At 36.3% G+C, this 16,532-nt stretch overlaps 2 protein-coding genes across 6 annotated transcripts; one reads left to right on the top strand and one right to left on the bottom strand.

The window, feature by feature from the left end:
* The first annotated feature begins 104 nt into the window (after nt 1–104).
* On the top strand, nt 105–1,393 carry LOC121261928 (60S ribosomal protein L37-3-like). The gene is made up of 4 exons (XM_041164349.1): nt 105–230; nt 330–465; nt 904–1,005; nt 1,107–1,393. Exons 1-4 carry the CDS (start codon nt 228–230, stop codon nt 1,151–1,153), a joined length of 288 nt encoding a protein of 95 aa, XP_041020283.1. The 5' UTR covers nt 105–227; the 3' UTR covers nt 1,154–1,393.
* Nucleotides 1,394–2,486: 1,093 nt separating this feature from the next.
* On the bottom strand, nt 2,487–13,801 carry LOC121257812. 5 transcript variants are annotated; one of them, XM_041159068.1, is made up of 16 exons: nt 13,302–13,797; nt 11,498–11,891; nt 11,168–11,345; nt 10,894–11,033; nt 8,857–10,087; nt 8,649–8,749; nt 8,373–8,517; nt 7,668–7,736; nt 7,509–7,554; nt 7,240–7,410; nt 7,031–7,164; nt 6,827–6,906; nt 6,502–6,637; nt 4,247–4,430; nt 4,038–4,120; nt 2,487–2,827 (listed from the first exon to the last, which is right to left on the bottom strand). In XM_041159068.1, the coding sequence occupies exons 1-16, from the start codon at nt 13,408–13,410 to the stop codon at nt 2,693–2,695; spliced, it is 3,336 nt and encodes a 1,111-aa protein (XP_041015002.1). In that variant the 5' UTR covers nt 13,411–13,797; the 3' UTR covers nt 2,487–2,692. The 5 variants fall into 5 exon arrangements, with proteins under 5 accessions (XP_041015002.1, XP_041014995.1, XP_041015012.1 ...); XM_041159061.1 differs by having other exon boundaries at nt 7,031–7,410; XM_041159071.1 differs by lacking the exons at nt 2,487–2,827; nt 4,038–4,120 and adding an exon at nt 5,931–6,052 and having other exon boundaries at nt 4,305–4,430; nt 7,031–7,410; nt 13,302–13,800.
* Between the last annotated feature and the right edge of the window lie 2,731 nt (nt 13,802–16,532).

The raw sequence follows: 16,532 nt of genomic DNA, 5'->3' as shown, positions 1-16,532 counted from the left end.
AAAGCCGAACTGACCAATCAGACGTAGCCACGACAAGCTGTTCGGGGCGAACGCATCATTTTCCCAAATTACCCTAACGAAACCTAGACTCAAAAAACCCCTTGCTCTCGGTCTTAAATCTCTCTTTACAAACCCCCATATATAAACAATCACCTCTAGGCCGCTCCTTCATTTCTTACCCTAAACAGCACCTCCTCTCACTCGGCCGGGTTTCTGCATCTGTCCCAATGGTAAGCCCTCTCCCAAGATATTAGTATCAATCTATTCTCACCATGGGAGTCTGTATCTTTTTTTTCTGATCCGTGTTTGAAAACTTGTATCATATATAGGGAAAGGGAACGGGGAGCTTCGGAAAGAGGAGGAATAAGACCCACACCCTCTGCGTGAGGTGTGGCCGCCGCAGCTTCCATCTCCAGAAGAGTCGCTGCGCAGCCTGTGCCTACCCCGCCGCTCGTAAGAGGACATGTAAGCCCCTCTCGCTTATGCACACGTATATATTTGTATCTTTATATATGCTTGCGTTATATCGATTTTTGAAGCTTTACTCGTGATTTGTGCTTGTGGATTTGTTTGATACTGCGTGGTGGTTGTCTTTTTGCTCTTTTTTTTTTTTTTCCATTTCTGTTGGTCGTGGCTGCAGTTAATTAGGGGTCATTTTTCTTTCAACATTGTGTTTATGTTGTTACTGAATTAATTATGTTTGGGGGTGGTGTTCTTCTTATTCTTTTGCTCGCTAGTGTTTGGTGTGTGTGAAGTTAAGGTTCTGGTTGGCTGTTGTTTTCTTGAGCTATTGTTGTTTTCTTTTTTGTTTTATAGAAAATGAGATTTTTGGTGTTAAAAGGTATTTGTTGTTGTGGTTTGGAGCAACAATTTATGTTTTTCTGCTTATCTTTTTGAATTTAGATAACTGGAGTGTGAAGGCGATCCGGCGGAAGACTACTGGAACTGGAAGAATGAGGTACCTCCGCCATGTTCCTCGAAGATTCAAGAGCGGCTTCAGAGAGGGTACGACTTTATCTTCCTTTTCTTGAGCGATATTTTATTTGCTTTTTAGTAGATTCTAGTTACTTTTCCCGTTGTTGATTTGTTGTTTGTGATATTTTTAGGTACTCAAGCAGCACCAAGGAAGAAGGGAGCGGCTGCTACTGCTTAAGCCATTGCCAGAGAGTGAAGTTGTCGTAATTTGGATGCCAAATTAAAGTTTGATTAGATGCATTTTTTTGTGTTGGGACTTGTTTGATGAAAGCAAATATTTGATGGGTGTTATAACCTTTTTAATGATTGAGGTGCTCTGATTTTGATTAGTTTGTAGCTTTAATTTGGACAAGCCCACTGTTGTTTTCCCTTCAATTACTTAAAATATTTCAGTAAAGTCCGAATTATGATTTTGTTTTAACATGTCTTGAGGTTGATAGTCTTGATCAACCCCAAGTTCTAGAGGGATTAAAGTGGGGACTTAAAATCACAATATCTACCATCTGTCTTGCAAGTTAGATATTCAATCTGTTCGAGTTGTATTCAAAACCAATTGGCTGCTAGGGTATAATTCAATTATAGTTGCTGCAATTAGTCACCGGTATGATTGTTTTTGTCCAAGGAATGGCACGAACAGTTGTCTTCATTTTTGTTTGTGAAATTAGATTGGATGTTACCTTTACCAGTTGCCACCCATTATGGTAAAACGGTAAACTTATTGTTTGTGCCGTTTCATAAGTGGCTTCTGGGCGTCTAGGTGACAGTTAAGAATTTGAGGGTGCGAGTTATCCCAGTTGAAGGATTGTCATAGTCCGTGTCTATACTTTTTGTAGTTTTCCTTTACATGGGCTGATGAGAAGAATTCAAGCTTTGGGTGATTATTCAGTGGTTCTTTTCTTGTTGGGTTGGGGGTGCTTGGTCGTGAATCCTTGGAGTTCACTTTGTGCCTCCGGTAGAGAAAATTAAGTGGAATCTACTCAGAAGACCTTTGAACCTACTTCAATTTGTGTAACGTGCGACCCAAGATGCAGGAAAAACGATTTAGGGCTCATTTTGATAGTGAGATGAGATAAGATGGAATAGGATGGTTTTTAAAATATTATTTTTTAATATTATTATTTTCAAGCTGAGTGCAGCAAAATGGATGAATTCTGCCTCGAATCTAGCTTTGCATTAACCTGGACCAATTTTATTTTGAGCTCAGTTCTTTGCTTTTGCACATATAATTATTCCTTACCTCAGGTCATGAACACTCAGATTTCTCAGTGCTGGCATTTGGAGGAGTCCATCCTAATTCCCGGCCGAAGCATCTGGTTTTATTTGATTGGGTTGAAGGTTTTTTCCTAAAACTAAAACAAGGTTGGTTCAAACTAAAAGGCAAATGGAAGGGCTTGCGGCTTCACTCTTTTCAAAGCTGGTTTGACTTTTTGAGTAGCAATGTAACAACTATAGCATTTCTTAAAAACGTGTAAAATATCATATCAAAAGCCAATTTCTCCTGCAATTTGTGATAGAAGGAAAGCTTTATAAAAGATATATTTGCACTAATCTCATCGTTGTTTACATACAATTTCGGAACTTCCTCAGATGCCAACCCAAAATGCTAATTACAGGATTCGGACATATGAATGAATCGATGATAAGCCAACAATAGATGCCGTCAAATTTCGGAAAAAAATGCACCAATTATCATGCAATATCTGTAGTTTAATTTCCATTAATTTTCCTTAAATTCACCAAATTTATGCTTTTCTTCTTGCAACTGCTTGAAAACATAATCTAGCTCTGGAAAGGCAGACAACAGCAGCAACTCGAGAAGGTCAAAAGCAAGCTGCTTCAAACAAACGGATGACTGCACAAGAAAAAAGTGATTATGACTCGACTAAGAATAACCTGATCCCAGATCAATACAACTATCTTCAAACCAAAGAGCAAAACCAGACTATTTTTGTGTTGGTGGGTGGGTGGGAAGATTTTAGGAAGCCGCTTACCATTCACCATCCCAATAATATACTACATTTTTTATGACTGAAACTAAAACACAATAGATAGGGAAACCCAGGATTCATTGCAATTATAGATTCAAATGTTGCCCTCTGAAAACAGAAGGATGGTGAATCGGTGATTCTATTTTTGTATTATTAATAATGAACCGAGTAGTTTATACTTCCAAGGCCCCACCCATCCTTGTTTTGGCAAGACTTCATCTACTGATCACATTTTCTGAATGGGGGTGCATTAATTATAAAGAAGCAGCAACATAAAAAGAACATCGACAAATTGTGATAGATATACAACAGAAACTCGCAATTTCTGACTTTTTTTCCTGTATCGTGAAAACTTAGGAGATGTTTGAGGAATGAGATGAAATGAAAAATCTGTGAATAGTAGTGAAATGGTTTGTGAATAATAGTGAAATAGTTTGAGTCAAGATGGTTTATTGGGTTTTGAGAGAAGAGAGAAAAAGTTGATTAAAATTATTATAAAGTTAAAAAATTGTTAGAATATAATTTTTTAATATATTTTGGAATTTGAAAAGATTGTATTTTTTTTTTCTTTTGAATGTTTGGGAAAGTTGTAATGATTCTTTGATTAGGTAATGATTAGATGAAAAAGTTAAAAATTTGAAATTCAAAAGTGTTTGTGTTTGAGTGATGTTTGGAAATGAAATTTTGAGAAATTTTGATATAAAATGAAATAAAATGAGATGGTTTGTGTTCCCAAACAAGCCCTTAAAATATGTAATGTGTCGTTTTCTTCTGTGGAGGTATTACACTGCATGGCGATGCAATTATTTTTCATAACAGGCTCTACTTTAATCAATTAAGAAACACCAATGATCCAAAGTAGTGGCAACAATCCCATCTATTTGCTCGACAAAATTTTCTAACCGAAGATGAATCAGAGCTTAATCCTTGGCATAAAAGATTAAAGAAATTTGAAGATGTAGAAACAGGTTGTTCAAAACCAAAATTCAAGTGATAAAGTTAAAACAAAACTATCCTATTGACATTGGACAGGAAACAAAAAGTTAGCTTATTCTATAACGGAATCAAAATTACCTGAATAAAGAAATAGAGATCCTTTGCACACTGTTCATACTCCTTACGACCAACAAGACCTACGATAGCAGCTGGCGCATTATCTACATTCAAAAAAATGAAGGGAAAAAGAAGATAAGAGCCGTTGAATTTCCAAGATAAGAGCCGGCAATTTGTAGGTAGTGTCGGCATGGATAACAATAGGGACCATGCTGTACAGAAGATATTACCAATCATTAGCTCATATACAAACTTTGCACGTCGAACTGCCTCCTGTTGTTGCTCATAAGTAAGTTTAGGTGAAGATATCACTGTCGGTTGTTGGCCATGAGGTGAATTCTGGGATTGATTAGTAGATGGTGGTGGTCGTCGCTTTGGATGCTTAGATATGAATATCCCATCAGGCCAGAGTATCTAATTAATAATATTGGAGCCCAAATCAGTAATAGATCTTCTATCTTAAAAGTCTACAAAACAAGCACTATTCTTATCTAGAGGTCTCAAACGATCAGCACCTTAAGCATTCTGTGGTCAACTAGCTTCTTGTAAAGCTACTATTTGAAAGCAGGGTGTAAAAAGACTTGCTATTGTCATAAAAAATTCCAGCCCCCCGGTTTCCCAAAAGTTGAGAATTCATTCAAAGCTTTTCCCCTTTTCTTGGGGAAAAAACTACGTCCAACCCATTTTCTTCTAAGTTGGAAGAATTATTAAATGTCCTTTTCCAAAGGGGAAATTCCCAGCAAAACATATTTTCTACTTAATTTTCGCAATCTATTCACTGAAATTCAGAGTCGATGCAGTATTTGCCCTTTTCCTATATGTCATTAATAGAGCACAAGAATGTAAACCAGAGCACATGCCTACTGTTGAAGTTGCCCAACTCGTCAGTGATTAATGCTAATTAAAATATCAGGAATAAGGTGGGGAATCCCATACATTAAATTCTAAAGTCCATTGTATACAGCCATGGGCTGTGCAAGTGTTGGGCACACCGTTGACATGGACACCATGTCAACATTTTTTAAATAGAGAAGGCTCATAAAACTCATAATAGAGTTTCATTTAGCCATTGCATCAAACAGTTTCTGTGCAATTCAATTCTTTTGTCCCATACAATTCATTCATGTTTCAACTACCCTGTCCTATAAAACATGGCAGATTCACAATTTGTGCAGAATTCAAGCGTTTTGTCCCATGTTAGTTTCAGTCTGGAGGTACAAAAAATGCCCTGGGCAGCAACATGGATCTCAGCAAACTAATACCATTGGATATGATAAGTAATAAAGCGGCCGCATCACCAACAATTAAATAATAGCAGAACCAGAAATCACAACAAAAGCAGGAACGAGTCGAACATCTCAAGCAGCAACAGTACCGAATACAACATGACAACAACCAATGACAGCAATCTGTCTCTTTTAGAATAAAGATGGCAGCACAACAATGATAGCAGCAGCAAACAGCAACACTTCCAAGTGAAAGGCATCTCAGGCAGCAACCAAACAGCACCAAGTAATAGGCAGCATGGATCTCAGAATGAAAGATGGGGATAGAACTCGGGAGGAAAATATTGGGACAATAAGGAGATGGGAGAAATAAGCCATAGTTTGCTTCTATTTGCCCGCCCGTATGCATTAATTGTCCCACCCATTTATTTTTGAATTTTTTTAGAAACCAGACTTGGCTTCCGCCACATCAATGTCGTGCCCCAACGCTTGCGCACTGGGGCTTTTATACAGAATGTTTCTAAATTCTTTCAGTTTATTTTCCACATCATTTTAAAGCAGGAAAATAAAATGAAGAGCTTGCAGATCATCAAATACAACCTTTACCTTTTCATTTTCAGGCAACTTTTGAAATGGCTCAATCAAATGAAAAACAGAACACAATATTAGAACTATTCAAATTTATTACTAATTAAAATTCTGTGTTGCTTTGTAAAGACTGAAGCCCCTCCTATGATACTCAGATATGAAACACAATTTCACCACGGCTGGAGTGATGTGAACGTCGTCAAGATTGATCCTCAACGAACCCTGGGTGGAAAAGTATGTCATATCCACTCCTCCTACTAATATATTTTTTTTTTTTTATAAATAAGAAATTTTATTGATTGAATGAAACTAGGCAATGCCCATGTATACAGGAAGTATACAAAAGAGACTCCTAATTACATTCTAGAAAGCTGAAAAGAAAACAAGAACTCGTGAACATTCCCTCCCTTTAGTACAATAGCAGCCAACCATTGAACTAAAGAAAACACAAAAAAAATCCATAATCTTAGTCAACACAGAGTCATATTTACAAACTTATATCTAGTTAATCACCGACATATTAAATTCAGGATGGTAAAAATAAACTACACACTATCTTAAGCCTAAAATCCAATCTAAAGACTTCAAAAAGAAATAACAATATACAAAATTTCAAAAAACTACAAAAAAACTTTGAAAAACTCTAGAGAGCAAATGGCATCAAAGTTTACCTGCTCAACCCGCCTGATCCCTGAAGCAATAACTGATCCCTTACGCAGAAGCTGGACTTTTTCAATTAACCAATCATCAAAGGCATCACCCATTCCTAGTTGTAGTATCTGTTTGGCCACCCAAAAAGCCTTCCGCCTGTAATGCACACAAGATAAGTGTTCAGCAAAAGTTGTTCAACCAATCAGATCAAGACGTGATTTTGTTACCCTTGTGATACCATATGATGACAAAATATAAGGAGAGAGGATAACAATTGCTATATATATTTATGTATGTATAATACCTACTTCTAAAAGAATATATATATATATGTACGTATAATACCTGATCCATCCACCATCTTGAAGCTGGAAGATGACATCTACCAAATCTAATATGGGGACACTTAAATTTGGCGGCACCCACTGTACAAGAAATGCATGTTATAACATAATAACCCCAGAAACTACAAATTTTGTTAAAGAAAGCATCACCTGGCACATAACAGAATAGGTTCCAATGGTTCCAGAGGCAACAATTAGAGATTACCTCTGTAGGAAGGGTTGGGTCAGTAGCAGCATCAAGAAGTGACTCGGATGCCTCTTCCAAAGCAATATCATCTCTTCCTTTTACCGGGTTCCCCAAGTAAGTGGGTGAAGCTGCATCGTTTTGTGGACTAGTATCTGAATCACCACCAGAATTATTAAATGAATTTCTGAATTCTTTGCCAAGATGTTTTACAGGAAAATGAGACACACCTTTTCCATTTGATCGTAGCCTATCTGCCATAACATTACTCTTCGCACAGAATGCAGGCTCCTTACTTTCAGAGCCTAAATGTTCTCTCCTTGAAGATAAGTTGTTGGTCACAGGTCCAAGAAAATTTGGAAGCTTTTTACTCTTTTCTGATGGCTTATCATCTAGATCAACTAGAAAGTTCCCAACAAATATGGAAAGATAGGATGAGTCAAAGGAAAGGAAAAAGATATAACCTAACTTCAACATTGTGCATTAAAACATGATATACCTGACAAAGTTTCAATGATAGAAAAGGAATTCGAGAATAGATAAGTCTGCAATATTAAAACAATAACAATAAAACTTCTCAGAAGCAGAGATCCAACATCACCACTCTTCCACCCGAAGGAAAAAAATTAAGCCAAAAGAGAAGAAGAAAATACAGAACCTGAGAGTCAACACTGAGAAAGTCCCAAACTTCAATTGATCCTGAAATTGTTGGAAGCTGCATGAGCTTCTGAAGAATGACAACACATAATGTTATTGAACGATAGGAAACAACAAACAGTAGTATTACCCAGCATAAGGAGAAAAAATTAGCTAGTACAGCATAAAGTGGAGTTGTTTCACATAGGTAAGCTGCACTCAAATTCCAAATTTAGTGGTTATTATAATCCCAATGGGTAGAAAAGTTGGTCATGGACCATGCCTTAAGAAGTCAAGATCCTAGGACACAAGTTTGACTCCCCTGTAGGGGAATTTACCGAGGCATTTTCTTGAGCTTACTGATCACTTGTCAGTGGGCCCTTTTTGTATGTACCCAGGAGATTAGTCTAACCTGTGGTTGAGAGGGGCTCTTCCGCTCTTCCCACAACCACTCCCCCCCCCCCCCCCCCCCAAAAAAAAAAAACAAAAAAACTTTGAATAAGCATAAGCATCTTTAGATTTTTTGGAAGAACCATCAGTAAGAGATGAAGCAGAGACGTAAGAAAAAATATCACAAAATACATACATCTCAACAAGAAAGAGCAAGCCAGCAAGAATAGCGATCAGAATTTAGTTTGAAATTCCAACACATCTCAGACAGATATTTCTTCTAAATAGTTGAATTTTATACTCCAAATGATCAGGAAAGTGAGATTCAGTGGTTGACCTTTAAATATTTGTCAAGCAATTTACACCTTTCTTGAATGACAGGTACATCTAAACCTGTCGATAGAAAATGCTTTGGTGGCAAATGAAGATTATACTCCTGAAACTCTTTTAGACGCCGATGTAGCTCCTCAAAGTGACGAAACCTGTTATTGGAAAAAAACAAGAGATTTGACTTACAGTTATATAAATGTTACAGTGATTATTGTTTGAATCTCACAATCACATAGCCCATTAATGGACAAAACCAGAACATTTACAGCATAATCCTTGGCACCTTCTTTTGATTGACCAACTGTTATTATCTACATCTGCAACAGATATAGAATAAACGGCAAATGTTTTTGAGCCACTTCTCACAATATTCGCACCCAATACCTGTCACAGAAAATGAGCTTATGTTCTTTACATGTTTTAGGATTATTAGAAAACCAAAAACTAAGCATGCTGAAACAAGAGAAAGTACAGAGCTTTATGGTACGTACCTCACATCTCAACTTTAAAAACGAAGCCCCTGACAGTGTATTATGCAGGGAATTAACAGTCAAACTATGACTTTCTGGTACAGAAAAAGGTGTGGATGAAGAAGCAGCTGCTCCACTTTGAACTCTACCTGAATTTTCAGTCTCATAATCATCACTAGAGTCCTCACCATTGGCATATCCTTTTGCAGAATTAAGTATATCCAGCCCATCACCAGACAAGAAACTTGTTCTCTCAACCTCCTGCCAAACATGGGTCTTCTGACTGCTTCGTCTAGACCTTTTACAGCCAGACTGGGTTCTAGCTAATCGTTGATAGTGAATATGCCCTTTACCAGTCTTCTTTCCTACAAGGCCTTCTGAATTTTCAAGTGGGTGATGAATGAGAGAAATAGCCAGATTTCTGATACTTCTACCATCCCATACTTTAGTTACAGGAGAATCAAGGCCCGTCACATTGCCAGTTTCTTCATCTTCAGATGTATAAGAAGTACTGCTCCCTGAGTCAACCTCCTCCAAACGCATGAGGTTGTTCTGTTCATCATCTTCATATGAAATAAATGAAGTGCGACTTGATATGTTCCGATCTGTAGGGAGGAATGAGTTTCCTATGGGAAGCCGATCAGTATATACAGAGTGAACAGTGCTACTCTCAGAGTGATTAACCTTGGTTACAGTGTTCTTTTCTTTGGTCTTGGATATTTCGTTTGAGTGATCCACTTTAACAGACTTCCCTGCCGAAGAACCCTGTGGTACTTGTTCAATTATGCGATTCTCACCAGCCTTCTTTCTATAATCCCTCCCTTTTGTCCACATGTTCTCAAAATGTTCAGGAGCAAGGGCTTGAGTCTTCCTGCGGGAAATCTGATCTAACATGTCACCCCATTCACCTCCTGAGACATTTCGTTGAATACCTCTTTCATCACTTTTTTGGAAATTGAAAGGCAACGAGTTCAATGAACGGATTGATCGAGGATCAAGGGAAAGCAGTGGATCTTTATTTCCATTCGCATTATCTGTTGCAGAAGTATTTGCAGCAGTTCTAGACTGATCATTTTTTAACTGCACTAGTTCAACACCAGTAGCAGAAGGATCCAAGAATTTAGAAAAATGATCAGATGAAATCCTTGAAGACTCGTCTGATCTGGACTGAGATGCCCCTTCTACTGTCAAGGCCCCTTTTTTCGCTTTGGTCATGTTAAGGACTAAGACTTCAATTCTTTCATTAATAAACCTGCCATAAAATAAATGAAGAAAGAGTGAAAACCATAACACATGACAAAAAAAATAGGTAAAGTAACAAATTGGTCGTTATATTTTCATTATGGACAGGTTGGTCACTGAGATTACAATTTGAATTAATTGATATCAGTCCCTCCACCACTTTCCCATTTGGGTCATCAACAAAACCTTTTGATACCTGTCTCTTATATCCCGTTGGTGCCAATAGGATTTCAACACAAGTTCAAAATAATAAAAACTGTGTCTATAATTATAAAAACAAGATATTAAATTTATTAACTTTTTTAAAGCCAATGGAGGTGGCCATTCACCCCTCTCCCAGCAGAAGGGGGGAAGTGGTCTGTTCTTAGGAAGGGGTGGCACCGCAAAACCATCCCCCCTCCCACAGCTGAGGGGTGGCTACATAGCCAACTCCTGCCAGAACAGAGGGTGGCCACGCAACCATCCATTCTGTCAGGGGAGGGTGCGGCCACCCTCTATTGGGGAAGGGATATCCTCCCCCAAATTTTTTTGTTTATTTTTTATTACCTTTTAAGAAATATATTGTTTTGTTTTTAAATTTTAAATGTGTTCATTATTTTGGACACATCAAAAGCCCATAGGCACTAATGTTGAGTAAGAGACCCAGGGTTCAATCAATGATACTAATGGTAAAGTGATGGAGAGACTGATTTGATCATCCATGGAGCACAAGGTTCAGATTTAAAACCCAGAGACCAATCTTTCCACAAACAAAAACATAGAGATTAATTTAGTACTTTATCCGTAAATATAAGCATAAAGGGAAGCAACGCATGCCTCGGACTAGCTAGATTTAGGACCGGTCGCATTACTGCACCAGCTAGAAGCTCCCTGGCCATGTAACGGAAGAAAAGGCACTGCACATCTTCAGGCTTGAATGCGAAAGAAATAAGACCATCCATCAGATGTTGCAAAACCTGGGAACAAAAGGTACAGAAAGCACTGTAACCACATTTGGAAAGGAAGACAAGGTCAAGAAACAATACATTTATCTTTCCTGGTATGACCCACAAATTCACCGACTTTATAAGCACAGAAGAAAGTAAACAACCTTGTGCTCAGCTTCAGGCGAAAATAGAGCAGGATGCAATTTGTTCTCGTTAGCAAGGATGCGTCTTAGTTCCATATCTCGATGTTCATTTGTCAGTGAACCTGAATGTTGCTTTTCAATCTTTGCTTGATTTGCACGAAAAAGCTCCAAGTGAATACAAACAAGATTAATAAGATCCCTGCACCATCCTAGGTAAATTAGTTCCCCAGTTAATCAACTTCTTTTTTAAAACAAAACAAAGAGAGAGAGAGAGAGAGAGAGAGAGAGAGAGAGAGAGAGAGAGGATGAAAACTATGAAGAAATGGAATGTGACGTCTTGGGAACTAAAACCTTGTCAGTAGATCAATTAAATTTATATTCTTCATGCGCATAGAAATTTCCCCAATAACGCCAGTCATGATGTTCAACAGTTCTTCCGGGCCTTCTCTATCAGGTGTTAACTTAGAGTACCAGAGATCTGTAACCCACTCAGAAACCAAATGCCTCGTAAAGTCCACTATTGCATCCTCGACAACAGGAGAATTCACTTTGCTTCTCCACTCTGACTTATCAACAATTTTAGGTTGTTCAATGGGTAACTTTTGAGATAAAGTATTTGCTGAGGAAGCATTGCTGTTGTATGCTGCAGCTTTTCTCCGCATGTCAAAATCTAAAGATATATAACGCAGGCCGATAATTAAGGAGGCAGCAGCAGGCAAGTTGACCCAAACTGAGGAGCTTGTCACTGATATACAATCAAGAAAAACAAGTTGCATGTTGAGAAAAGTGAAAACATGAAGATCACACTCAACAAATAACACAAGAAAGCTTAATCTCCCCAATGATGGAGACACTTGACAAGCATTTTAGGATATACATCCCTCTGCTAGTCTATTTCCTCGGCTGGAACTCAAGAAATAACCCCCGGGCCCGCCAACCTACATTGTTGCCACAGAAAAATTTCCGACGAAGTTTGTCGCCAGAAAAAATGTTTTGCTAGTATAAGTTCCAAAATAGAGAGAATAACTTTTCGATGCAAAAAAAAAACTTGCAGCCCATATCTAAAATAAGTTCCTTTTAAACCTATCTGTAATAGATACTTAGTCTGAGAACAGAAAAAAAAAAAAAAAAATTGAGGAAAATATTAACATAAGCGTGAAACTGTGATCCCCAAGCAACCTGCACGCACACTCATGAGTGTGAGCACTTCGATATAGTGTTATACTACAAACATAAGAACTTTTTTGGGCAAATGTGTCCAATTAAACAAGATGAAATCTAGATAACCTAAGCACCTCTATGGATTACTAAGTTTTAGGCATTGTGATTAGATGATTAGATGGTTATACTATTATTATAGTTAGGCAGGCATATATAGACATATTGTTTGCATGCATATATAGTTGGCATTTAGGTTTTCGAAGCTTGGTTTTGGAGATTTTTTTTTGGTAACCCCAAGCTTTGTATGTAATATGGTATTCCTCCACCATGAGTGAGGGTAATCAATAAAATTAAGGTACCGTCCCTCTTCTAAAAAAATCAATATGAAATCTAGCCAACCTTCACGGTGAAGCAGCTATCGAGATTTGTGGAGCCTTTATGCAAAAAAATTATCACTTCCAACAATGTACATCAAGCACGAACCGACGCTAACATTGAGTTCTTCACAACTTCAAAATACCTTTCAGGTAATTAGGCACGTGAAATACACATGACGCTGACATTTTTAAGGGAAGATAGATTACGAACCCCTAAACAAATATGCTAACACAAGAAGAGGGATAATTGTCCATCCCTTATTCCAATGTTCATCGCCAGACTGATAAAGACAGTTGAAAAATTAGTGCTAATATCCAAGTCCCCGAAGCAACGAGTTGTAAAGGACACGTAGAATCAAACGATAAACTTGATGTGAAATTTTGACAAGAAACAAAACATGATATTACTATAATTGACTTAAACACATAAAAACAAGTTAATTTTTGTTTATAATTGTGCTTTTTTTTTTTTTTTTTTTTATAATTGTGCTTTTTTTTATAATTATAGTAATAACAAAACATGATATTACTATAATTGTGCTTTTTTTTATAAGTTAATTTTTGTTTATAAGTTAATTTTTGTGCAAATTGAAGTGGAGCAAAATCGAAATACTTACAGGACATGAGGTATGACAATCCAACGACGCATATGACCAGAACCACAATCCGCTTCTTCGCTTCTTCGACGAGTTCCCGAACCGACACCTGCTGCCTCAGCGTGCTCATTTCGCTGCGCCACCAATCTCATTCACACTAAACCCCCAAGAAGAAAGCAAATCAAAATCCCATCAACCAAAAATCGAACACCAAAAATAAACCAATCGATCAATCATTCAATGCGAACTAAACTTCCTCTCGTCCCCCAATACCGACTTCCGCGAGAATTGTGCCAAGTCGAGCACTTAAAGGACGAGATCAAAGAAAAGGGTAGAACTCGTAAATGGGAATCGATTGGGTTCAAGTTTTCAACGCGAGGACCGTTAGGTTTTGGGTGTTGTGGTATAAGTTTCTGACGTATCGGCCACTTTCTTCTCTATTTTATTTCTTTATGTTTAGATTTTGGTTTGGAAGTGCAATTTCTTCTCCTTGCAGATCCAATCCTTTTTTTCCTCTTTTTCCAGTTCTGTTCTCTTTTTCTATTATAGTTGGACTTTGGGCTTGAAAATCGCAGTTCAGGATTTCCTAGGACTTTTCTTAAAAAAAAAATTAGGATTTCCAAAGACTTATTAAGAAAACAAAACAAATTAGATACACCAAAAAAATAAATAAATTGAAATCTTCAAAGCTACCTGAACTCTAATACATGGTACAAAACATAAATAATCATATAAAATAGATTGCACAATATTTATTATTATGTGCATAAATACTTTAGACAATATAAATAAAAATTATTTTATTATCAAATCGGTGTATAGAGTTAAGGGTGTAATCGGTTCATTATGGTCCGGTTTTAGATGTTTTTCATAACTTAACCGGTATACACCGATTTTAGAAATTTAAGAACCTATACCAAACCGATTAACCATTGAAATAGGAACTTTCGGTTTTACAGATAAACAAAATCTTACTCCGACAAAACTTTAGGATTAACCCATATCCCTCATTTTATACTTTTTGGCTAAAAAGTTATTAAATTAACATTTATATGTTATATCAAAATTTAAATATTATATTAAAAATTATAAGATTAATTTATATTATATCATAATCAAATGTTATATTAAAATTTATAAGATTAATTTTTTGTTATATCAAATTTTATATTAATTTTATATTATAGGATTAATAGACGTGAATAATAAGATTAAAGTTTCATGTTATATTACTTAGAAATTAGTATATAATATAATATCAAAAATCATAAATATATTTTATATAATATCAAAAATTTCAAAATATATATTTACCAGTCTGGTTCGGTTCGAATCAGTGTTCTAAATAGCAAAATCATAATCATACCGGTTTTGATTATTAGGAACCGGACTGGACCGATTCCGAACCTGGCCGAACACACTAATTCGATCGATCTTACCAGTTCACCAGTTTGTTTACAGTCCTATGCATAGCATATCATCCACATCATTTTAAATGATAATATTTTATTTGTAATATTCTAATTTTTTTTTTTTAAGATTTAGTCTACATATAGTCCCCAAATGGAAATTGCTCATGCAAGCCCATACAATTATGTTTAAAAAATTTTAAAATTACAATAATATCGTTTTTAAAATGATTTTTTTCCCTTTTACCTAATTCATCAATGGGACTACACACACAGTCCCCGCTCAGGACTGCAAATAGAATTTCTCTTTTTTAAATTATCTTTCAAATCAAATAATGTTATATAAGCACTTTACTAATTGAATTCTAAGATACATTTTATTGTTTCTCCAATACAAATAGAAGTTTAGATTATGGAGCGTAGTAAATAACTCTAATTGTGAAATCACTATCTATTTCACAAGGTTAAAATATCATATTAATAGGCATATTTAATTAATTGTATTATAGTCTTAACACTTTCTTTTACGCGTGGGCTAGACTTCATCTCAATTAGTGGGTCCAACATGTGAATTGTTAATTAGATTGAGTAGAGTGTAGAGCCCATATTTGAACTTGTAACCTCTATCGTGATATCATATGAAAATATCACCTGTAAGGGAGTTTTTCCCCGGCCCATAGAATGTCCTAGGCCCAGCCACTAGAGGCTTCACTAGAATATCAAATAATAGATAAGAGTGAGGGACAATAAAAGAAAGACACAAAGGTGTAAGCAGAGAATAAGGAAAAAACAATGTCAGGATAGAAAAATTAATGATTGACATAGAGCAAGATAATATAAGGTGTAAGGTGTCATGCGAGAAAATGTATGGAAGTGACTTAAAGCAAATGAATGGCAGGCAACAAAAGGTAATAGAAACCTACGGATTAGAGACTTCTGGACTCTTCTCTTCTTCACATTTCATCTCTTGGACTCTTGGGTTTTAGATCACCTTCACACACTCTTTTTGGGACGACTTCGACTTATTCGGATTTGGAAACTTCTTATTCATCTAGAGAGCTCCAGAGAGAACTGATTTTCCAGTAAATAGCTATACAACTTCCATTGTACATTGAGAAATGAGAGGCCATGAGAGACTGTAAACAAGTTTATTACAGTGAAATCTTTCCCGCAAACCCTCGTGGACGTAGGCCTAGTGCCGAACCACGTAAAATCTATGTATTCATCTCTTTATTTTCTACATTAAAATATTGTTCATCACCAAGGATGTATAAATCGACGTCGTACAGCCGCACCAGATCTCTGTCGGGGACCCACACGCAGCATCGATCAAGGCCCAACTCTGAAGACCCGATTCGTCGGGGCCTAGTCCAAGAGCATGCAAAACAAGACATCAACACCACCTATCTCACAAGCTTAAACTAATAAAAATAAGTAGATTTAATTAGTTGCATCATATCCTTAACACCAATTAATGATCTGGAACCAATAAACTCTGTTTACTTTCAAGAGTTTATAAATTTAAGTTAGACATTAATTGATAAAAGCTGGAGACTTGTATAAGTGATCGAACATGGTTCACACTCATATTTGAGTTGATATGAAATATTATAAATTGTAATCTTTTGAAGGCAATCTCCTACAAAATAAAAGGAAAAAGGATAAGCATTCAATAACTATCGTGCTTTCGATCATCATCTTTTATTATTTTAATTTGATATTAAATAAATAATAAATATCTTTTAAATTATTTAATATCATGTTAAAAAATATCAAATAATAATAAATAGCATTACCCATACACGTACATTTTGCTAAATAAAGTTTTATGATAGCGTTGGAT

Source organism: Juglans microcarpa x Juglans regia, chromosome 1D, assembly GCF_004785595.1.
Source record: "Juglans microcarpa x Juglans regia isolate MS1-56 chromosome 1D, Jm3101_v1.0, whole genome shotgun sequence".
Taxonomy (NCBI): domain Eukaryota; kingdom Viridiplantae; phylum Streptophyta; class Magnoliopsida; order Fagales; family Juglandaceae; genus Juglans; species Juglans microcarpa x Juglans regia.
Note: the sequence above shows the minus strand (reverse complement) of the source record. Positions and strands in the feature narration are given on the sequence as shown.

Bases quoted from the DNA above. Each gene is read 5' to 3' on its own strand.
- LOC121261928 (XM_041164349.1), top strand. The intron at 466-903 runs GTAAGCCCCTCT...TTTTGAATTTAG, and splicing joins CGCCGCTCGTAAGAGGACAT to ATAACTGGAGTGTGAAGGCG. The intron at 1,006-1,106 runs GTACGACTTTAT...TGATATTTTTAG, and splicing joins CAAGAGCGGCTTCAGAGAGG to GTACTCAAGCAGCACCAAGG.
- LOC121257812 (XM_041159061.1), bottom strand. From the start codon at position 13,410: ATGAGCACGCTGAGGCAGCAGGTGTCGGTTCGGGAACTCGTCGAAGAA. The intron at 11,346-11,497 runs GTTTTAGTTCCC...AGGATGGTGCAG, and splicing joins TTAATTGATCTACTGACAAG to GGATCTTATTAATCTTGTTT. The intron at 6,638-6,826 runs GTATTATACGTA...TGTGCATTACAG, and splicing joins CAAGATGGTGGATGGATCAG to GCGGAAGGCTTTTTGGGTGG.